At 45.2% G+C, this 9,109-nt stretch overlaps 1 protein-coding gene across 3 annotated transcripts in view; it reads right to left on the bottom strand.

Annotated features, from left to right (window-relative positions):
* Window positions 1–2: 2 nt before the first annotated feature.
* Window positions 3–9,109, bottom strand: part of NSD3 (nuclear receptor binding SET domain protein 3) — a 101,842-nt gene continuing 92,735 nt past the window's right edge. For 2 of the 3 annotated variants that reach the window (XM_055416606.2, XM_055416609.2), the window contains 5 exons: window positions 6,501–6,617; window positions 4,852–4,993; window positions 3,735–3,841; window positions 2,913–3,117; window positions 3–2,564 (listed from right to left, as the gene is read on the bottom strand). In XM_055416606.2, the coding sequence (XP_055272581.2) occupies window positions 2,323–2,564; window positions 2,913–3,117; window positions 3,735–3,841; window positions 4,852–4,993; window positions 6,501–6,617 (813 nt within the window). In that variant the 3' untranslated portion in view covers window positions 3–2,322. The remainder of the gene's footprint in view (window positions 2,565–2,912; window positions 3,118–3,734; window positions 3,842–4,851; window positions 4,994–6,500; window positions 6,618–9,109) is intronic. The other variant, XM_055416607.2, reaches the window with a different exon arrangement.

Raw genomic sequence — 9,109 nt, 5'->3', positions numbered from 1 at the left:
CACCCCAAATCAGAAAACTCTCAGCAGAGCTCTGTTACAGATACACAAACAAAATGTGACACAATGCAGAAGCTGCATAAAAATACTTAAACCTAAGGTATTTGTAGAATACAGGATATACCCTGGCTTACCATATAAAAGTCAGATATTAAATAGCACTAAGTCCAAAAGAAAGCAAGAAGATTTCATGTTGGATACTGATTCAACGCGAGTTACAGTTCAAATATTAAAGGAAATCCTTCATGTTAGGAAGTTTAGAAAAGCAAACGTTTATCATATACATATATAAAATAAAGTTTTAGTATGATAAAACATAGATTTTCTTAAGTTATTTTTTTAAAAGGACATCAAACTCTATAGTTGCTCAAGAGCAAAGTTTAGTGTTTTGGTGAGCTGTGATTCATGTGACTGGCGGCAGTCGCGTTTGGTAACGTGTGTAGCATCTTCCATCTTGCTCTTTCTTTTGAGACCGTATCTAATCAACAGAATTACTGGAGGCTCAATAAGTTACCTCAAAATTATTTGCTGGAATCACGCAAATGGCAGTTTAGGAGCTTAAGTAAAGGAATTGTAGTGTTTGTTTTTTTTGTTGTTTTGTTTTTTGTTTTTTTAAACAAAAAAATCCAGTATAATTGCACATATACAATACAAAAAAAAAAAAGAGGCACAAAACAGATTTTGTTTTTCTTTTTTCCAGAGAAGAGCTCTAAATTGATAAGAAAAAAAAAGGACACACAGCACAACTGAAGGAATGTCGTGGAGCATCTATCTTCCCAGCCTTTTTGTAAGGTCACTGGGTACTTCGGGAGGGAAAATAAATGCTGCCAGGTACAGGCAATTGTAAGCAGTCAAAATTCACAGAGAAAGTTAACGTTCATTCAAGCTAACCCTAGACTTCTAGTTAGTACAGTGTTGCAACAAGGTCTGACAAGACTAATGGATCCATACAGGGAATCCTGGAGTAGACATATTCCTAAGCATCACAAGCGAGGGAGTTGTGTGGCAGACAGTCCGCTTCACGAGTGTCTATTCTTGCCAATACTGCTTTCTCGGGAGTTCTCCCTAAGTGCTTCCCGCGATGAAGTGTGTTTGTGTGGCCCTTACCTACCCTGTACAAATGCTTCCCGTCCCTGGTGGGGGCAAGTCTAAGGACTGCATAATTGACAGGTAACTTGCGGAATGCCCTGGCCCCTTTCACTCTCAAATGCGGAGTTAAACAGAAAAAGCCACTCAAATCACACGAATTCAAATTCATTTGTGTAGTTTCCATGAGGAAACTGAGTGGTCAGCTGATAAAGGGGATGTGTGACCTGGAGACGGAAAATAAAACACCCAACATTCTCTCCAAGCCAGACCAGGGTCCACAGCACACTGGACAGACAAGGGTGCGCCTCTGCTCCGACTTTTGGTCCGTGCCCTTCATCTGCCTTTAGCTGCCTTTACCAGTGCCCCAGGATAACAGGAATGTCCATTCAAACCCTGCATTCACATCCCACATAAATGCACTTCACCAAAACACCCATTATCATTGGAGAACACTTCAGACTCGGCAAGGCCATCCGCTTCTAGTTTCCTCCAGAAGGAAAAACCAGCAACCACATTATGTACCTTTCTAGGTAAAGTCATATCAGAAAGTCCGCCGAGTGTAAGACCACAGAGGTAATATCCACTGAGGGCTTTTGTTTTCAAGAGGCCAGGTTCAGTCCTCCCACAGAGCTGTCTCTAAGGCCATGAGAGACACCTGGAAGGGAAAGCGAGGTCGGCCACCCTCCTGCCCGGGGGAGGAGCCTGTGACGCCGCCACACCCTTTTCTAGAGGGCTTTCTGCAATTCCTACTTAAAACACACATGTACATACACTGACCAGACTATCTGAACTACACGTCTCAGAATCTTAAAAAATGAAAATAAATAAAGGAATGATGACTACTTTTTTTTTGTACACCCACGGAACACATCCTAGACTTTAAATTTATCTCATTAACAAAAAACTTTCTTTTTTCTCTGTTCTTATTTTAAAAAGCGAAGACAGCTCTTTTTTCCCAGCTGCAAAGGCTCTGAAGCACAGTAAAAGGCAAGAAAAGACCAAGTGAATCTAACCCTCCACAAAGGAATTCCCAAACCGACAGAACTGAAAACACCAGAGCCCACCACTGGCTTCGGCCTGCGGACTGGATCCCCACTCCTGCTTTCGCGAGGCGGTGCCGCTGGCCAAGGAGGCTGCCCACGTTGAAGCGGTCTCTTCTTGCACTGATGCGTCCTCTACTTTTTTCTTTTCCTTTTTTTTCCTTTAAATAAAAAGAAGGACATTTTCCCCGCCTGTTTACTCTTTGACTTCTTCTCCGTGATCCTGTGATTCCAGTTTACACTTGATCTTGCTCCAGTACTCGGGGGACACGGGGGATGCGGGGTCGTGCTCCAAGCAGCAGAGCCGGCCTTCCAGGGCGGAGGGCACCAGCGCCCCCTTCTCGTGATCTTTACAGAAGGACCGGGGGCAGAACTCGCAGAAGGCGATGGCCGCAGCGCTGCACTCGTCGCACTGGTGCCAGGGACACTCCCATTTTCCTGGAGAGGCGGGAAGCAGGACAGCGCCCAGTGAGTGCCCAGGTTCACTGCCCGCCAGACACCCCGCCTCCCACCTGCCTCTCCAGCTGGAGGCTGCGTGCGGCTGACCACAGCTCCAGGCCTCGGCCCGCGAGAGATCTGAGTGGTCCTGGCGGCATGGCTGTGAGCTCTGCCCCCAACTCTACACCACAGGGGCCAGCTGCCCACCTCGGGGAACAGAAGATCCCAGCCCTGCCGCCCCCGGGCATCCCCCCGCGCACTGAGAGCTGCTTGCTCTGGCCACCTGTCCTCTCCGCTGCCCACAGCGCAGCCCACGGGGGGCTGGACCGCGGCGGGTGGGGCACTCACCGTAGGGCGGCTGGGGCAGGTTAAGGCAGAGCAGGTGGTAGGCTTTGGGGCAGTCCTTCCTGTCGCACATGACCAGCTCCCCACCGTCCCCACACTGGAAACAGAAATCCTCGTGCAGCTGTTTGGGCTCGGTTTTGATTTTTCGTCGCTTCGGCTTTAGCTTAGCATTTTTGGCCTTTTCTTCAACTGTGGAGGCACATGCCGACTGGTGGGAAAGAGGGATCATGGTTTCAATGATCACAGTGCATGAAGCTTTACGGGAAAGGAAAATCCTACAATCTCAGGTTCAGTTAAATCCATCTGTTGTCCAGTTAGCTAAAACTCCAGAAGGGCTTGTCCCATAACAGAAATGAAAAAACAAGGTTTCATTGGGACTTCCCTGGTGGTCCAGTGGATAAGGCTCTGTGTTCCTAATGCGGGGGGCTGGGTTCGATCCCTGGTTAGGGGACTAGAATCAACATGTTTTAACTAAAAGAGCCCACATGCTGCAACAGAGAGCTGGTGCAGCCAAATTAAAAAGAAAAAGAAGAACACTGCTCTATTTTAAAAACAATGCTTCATTTTCATTGACTTTTGAATAGGTGCCTTTTTCCAAAATTGCAAAGACACTGAGATATTATTCACAAACCATAAAATCCACCAATTTAATATGTGTAATTGGGTGGCTTTTAGGGTATGGTGAATTTTTTTTTAATGTTTTTGAAAAGGAGTTTGCTGACTTCCAGTTCAATCAGAAACACAAACATGTTCAGAACCTGACAGTTTAAATCATCTGGCCCACTCTTCCTGAGACTCTCCTACAGTGCCCGCCCCACCACTGACCTTCGGTCGCACGCCCAGGAAGCCGCTGCAGTTGTCTGCCCCGCAGTGGCACTCCGTCCTGCCGTTGCCCAGGCAGTCCAGGTTGTAATTAAATGTTAGCTCCATCCCTAGGCCACAAGAGAGAGAAGCGTTCATACTCAAGTCCCGGGGAAGAGAGAAGCCGTCAAAGACACAGCCTCACACTGAAAAAAGAGACAGGATTCTGGCATGAAGACCCTTCCCTCCTCCTTGTCCCACACTGAAGGCAGTGATGGGAAAGGGAAACAAACAAACAAACAAACTAGCGGAAAACATCCCCACCCACAGATGAAAGCAAAAAGAAATATTCTACAAAGGCCACCACAGCCTTTTCACTGAAGTGGTCAAACACTATGAAATCAGACTGAGAATCTGAAATCCGGGCTCAAGAAAAACGGGCTCTAGTTCAGGCCTATTTTTCTAAAACTAATTCACACCTAGTGTCCAAGTGAACAATATGACTGTGGAATTGTCACAACCATACCATGTTCAGTAGCTAATGTCTTACATTATGATCAGAAAAAGAGCTCAAAACGCAGGTTTACTATACAAACCAAAGACCCAGGGATTCAAACGAGGAGGCCCAAGCTCCCTTTGGCTGGGCCTCAGTGATCCACAGTGAGCGCCAGAACACAGTTTAAATCCCTTTCAGTGAGGGCACTGCTCTTCCCACTCATTTTTCTAACAAAGGAGAAATTAAGTCCTGCTGTTATGATGGTGGATGGGTAAGGAAAAATAAAAGCAGTAACTCTGCTTCAAAAAGCTTTTTATGTCTAATTTGGAACAGAATGCTCTTTCAAACTAAAAACAAAACAAGAGCTCCCACAAACAACCCAAGAAACCAGCTGATGTTAACGCAGGCTCATTACTTTAAATTGAAAAAGAAAACAAACGTTTAAACATCTGCTTACATTACACAGACAGCAATCATTTGGAGAAAGAATTTGCTTCTATTAATCTCCCTTTTGCAGGATATAGAGTTTTACCTCTTAATGACAGATAATTCTAAATACAGCTCTTTATCTTATTTGAATAAATACGTGAAGGTCAAAACTTGAAGAAGTGTCCTGGGAGAGGGAGCAAGTTAAGTTCCTTTTACCTGCAGGAATGTCACAAAGAGCAAAAAGCCCAACGCGAACATCTCCATTCACGGTCCACTTTTGGGTTTCACAGTTTGGATTACAACTGTGGTTCATAAAGCGAGAATAATTTCCCTTTGGGCCAGCATCAATGATACGGTCCTTCAAAAAGAAAAGAAAGGAAGAGAGAGCGCCTATGACATAAAACTGAGAATCAGTGTGTCGGAGAAACCCCCAGCTCAGGCAAGAACCACAGGGCAGCGCAGAGCGCTGCCAGCCGAGGCCTGACCACCTACAGTTTCACAGATGTGCCCCTGGGCTACTGACCGAGTCCTCTTCTCTACACAGAGACCAAGTCAGAGCAAGTAAGACAATGTGAAGTCTGGGCTCTTTTAAAGTTTGTTTCTAGGAACAGACCACAGATAACGCCACTGAGAATGTCAGCTGGCCGTGGGGCTGAAGGAAAGGTATTTTCTGGGCAGAGCATGCTCAGTTCGGACGCTAACTGAGACGGGGATGATGGCGGTTTGCTGCCATCCCTGCTCTGAGCGAGAAGCAGAGCTGGGGCCAGGGTGCAGGTGGATGAGAACTTCAGCCGCAAAGAGAGAGGGGAGAGCAGCGAGACACTTCTCGGCGCGAAGACTGGGGAGACTGGCCGATGGAAACGCTGTAGTCTGGGATGTAACCTTTGTCATTTACATTTACTTATATAGAAGTTCAAGGCATCATAAGAAGCCCAACAATTTGGCTCCCTGAATTTAAACTCCGATAATCCGGAAAGGCTCTGGAGGACGCAGCCCCCCCAGTGTTGTCTGGATGGCTGGAGGGGTCACCGGCAGTGGGGCTGGGAGTTAAGGGGACAGTCGGCAGCCATGAAGAAATGGCATTTTATGTTTATAAATTATCTGTTCGTGAAAGTGGTAAAACTTCCAGTGACCTAACAGTTAAACTAATACTCTTTAATGATTTCTACTTCTTTTAATGCTACTCTGATCCAGTTTTAGAGAGAGCCTGGAACACAGGAAACACTGGGACTAGTCCTGGTTCTTCGTTAAGCTGTAACAAGACAGTCAACACCTCATTTCTCATGGCTGGACCTCAGTTTCTCGTCACCTATAAATCAGAGGACTGCTGGAGAAATTTAGTAAAGTAGGTTTTGCAGTGATGTGCTTCAAGTAACACCCACAGTTGCATGTATCAAATCAGAAGTTTTACTGTCCCTTTTCCTTTGACAGCATTCATTTTTCCTGACTCAAAAAAAAAAAAAGTCTAAATATACAGAATGATTTACAGTTAGGATTTGTTTTGCTAAAGCAGAACTCTCCTGGTGGTTTGTAACTTGGAATCACAGAGGTGACTCTCTTCCTTGGTGATAAACAAACTGAGGACCATGTCTTCCTGTGACTAGGAGCTGGGGCTCAAATCCGGGTGTGTTAACCTTGTTGCTGGTCACCTTCTCACGCACGGTACTGTGTCACGTGATCTGCGACAACCCCTCACCTTTGTATTCTGGTACAATGAGCATATTACAGCAGGATGCATCCTGGCTACTATTATATTTTGCTTGAAATGAAACCGGATTAGAGGAAGGAAACTGAATTCAACCTAAGACTATGAGACTAAACCAAAAAAATCCTTTGTTCTTACCAAAAAAAAAAAGCAATTTTACCTTGGTAACAGTTAACATATAAAAATTAGTTACACTGTTCTCGTGGGCTCGCTTGATTCGCAATCTGCATTCTTCCTCATCAATTAATTCGCCGACATATTCATTTACAAATTCACCCTGCAGAGGAGCATGCAACATGCAGAGGAACAATTAGTGCATTGTATTAGAAAGCATTCCCAAACACCACACATGTAACCCAAGAGAATTAACCCCAAACTTTCCTGGAAACAGAACAACGATACAAAATAAGACCAGAAAAATGACACTGGTACAAGATCTTGACAATTTCACGCGCACTCGTTTGTGTGCATGTGTGTTGTGTACCTGCGTGCGTTTCTGGGAGTTCTACCAGGTGGGGGTCAGGTAGCCACCACCACAATCAATATGCAGATCTGTCCTGTCAACACAGTTGCCCGAACTGCTCCTTCATAACCACGCCCACCCTCTGTCCCTCATTTGTTCTCCAACTCTACAGTTTTTTTCTTAATTATATATTATGGAAGTATAGTTGACTTACAACGTTGTGGTAATTTCTGACGTGCAGCAGACTGACTCAGTTACACATACACATAGACTTTTTTTTTTTATATCCTTCTCCATTATGGTTTATCACAGGATATTGAATATAGTCCCCAGGGCTAAACAGTAGGACCTTACCCAACCTTATAGTTTTATCATTTTGAGAGTGCACTATAAATGGAATCAAAAAAATGTAACCTTTAGCGATTGGCTTTTTAAAGAAAAACTAAGCCTAATTCCCTTGAGATCTAGCCAAGCTGTTGCGGATATCAATAGTTTATTATTTCATTACTGCTGAGTAACAAATAAAGCTTTTATTATCAAATAAAGCTGCCGTGAACATTTTGGTAAAGTTTTTGTGTAGACAAAGGTTTTCATTTCTCTGGGATAAATGCTGGGTCATATGGTGAGCATATGTTTAATTTTTTAGAAAACTGCCAAACTATTTCCCAGAATGGCTGCATCATTTTGAGTTCCCACCGCACCCCCATGTATGAGAGAGCTGGCTTCCCCACGTCCTCGTCAGCACGTGGTATGTGTCCACTCAGTCGTGTCCGACTCTTTGCAACCCTGTGGACTGTAGCCCACCAGGCTCCTCTGTCCATGGAATTCTCCAGGAAAGAATACTGGAGTGGGTTGCTATTCCCTTCTCCAGGGGATCTTCCCCACCCAGGGATCGAACCAGGGTCTGCTGCATTGCAGGTAGATTCTTCACCAGGTGAGCTACTAGGGAAGCCCATGGGATAGTCACTATTTTTCATTCTGCTGTTCTAACAGGTGTGTAGTAACAAGCTCCTTTTTAAAATAAGCATAAATACTGTACATTCAACCTCTCATGTTTATAAATGCATAATCATGAATCACCCTTGCACCTCGAAGACTTGGCTGATTCAACCTAGGGCAACAGCATTAACTATAGGATTTCTTGGTGTTAAATGTACATTTCCGTGGCAGAGAAATGTCTTCAGGGAGTAAACTGATATGCATTTGCTACTGTTTTTACCAGCCCCCAACCCAAGTTCTCACCAGCCACGCTCACTGCTCAGCGCACAGAACCGAGAGCTTCAGTCATCTAAAGAGAAGCACTGCAGCGTCTTTTCTGATTCTGATAAGTCATTAAGATCATAAGCCAATGTCCTTACATATGGATACTTAGTTTTTTCCCACCGATAAAAAGACAAGACTGTTACTTTGGTATGAGAGAAGGGAGATGGTGGGTCAGCCTGGGTGGCTGGCCGGCTGGCCCCTGGGGATGTGGGCGAGGGCCTGGAGGGCCTGTCTGCTTCAAGCAGCTACAGCTCGTCTCGGCTGGGCCTGGTCACTACACAAGTGCGCTTCTGGGGGCTTCTCTCCCCCACTGTAACCGAGGGGACAGGCTCCGCCAGGGAGCCGCGTTTCCCTTCTGCCTGTGATGCTGTTGCAGGACAGCTCTGCACAGGCACGTACTGCGCGCGGTCGGCCCTGAACAGCTTTCACTCCACGCGGTCCACACTTGGACCTTGGCTGCTGAAAACATCTTGCCCTTGTCCCTGGTCTCACCACCCTCCCAGGTAGATCTCATTGCCATCTTGGCTGCACTGCCACCTAGTGTCACTTTATTTTATGGCGAGTTTTCTTTACTGAAGACCGAATAGAGGGGAATTCAGACCAGATCAGCTCCACCTTACTTGTCTGACACACTTGAGATTCAAGTCAAGGTTTCATTTGAAGAAAGGGTTCTGTGGCTTTTAAATGTCTGAAACCTTGAGTTATGGTTTCTATTTATTATTCTATGAAAACTGGTGAATACTGAAAAGTCAAAGTGCTGATAGCAAACGAGGCTTGTTAAGTCTTGTCAGCTTGATGTGGTTGTGAATAAATGTGTCTAGTTATTTTGTAAAAGAAATATTTTAGGCATCTAAAAAGTGACAAATCTTTAGACTCAAAGAGTTGCTTACTGGACTTAAAACCATTAACTGTGAGTTCAACTGTGGTTGAAAATAACAAAATAAAGAACTTTTAAAAAGGTAGAAATCTGGAACTTCCCTGGCGGTCCAGTGGTTAGGACTCCACATTACCAATGAAGGAGGCGCAGGTTCTATCCCTGGTTG

Source organism: Moschus berezovskii, chromosome 26 (genome assembly GCF_049115385.1).
Source record: "Moschus berezovskii isolate FMDL1 chromosome 26, NW_MosBer_1.0, whole genome shotgun sequence".
Classification (NCBI taxonomy): Eukaryota; Metazoa; Chordata; class Mammalia; order Artiodactyla; family Moschidae; genus Moschus; species Moschus berezovskii.
This window is presented reverse-complemented; position numbering and strand designations above follow the sequence as displayed.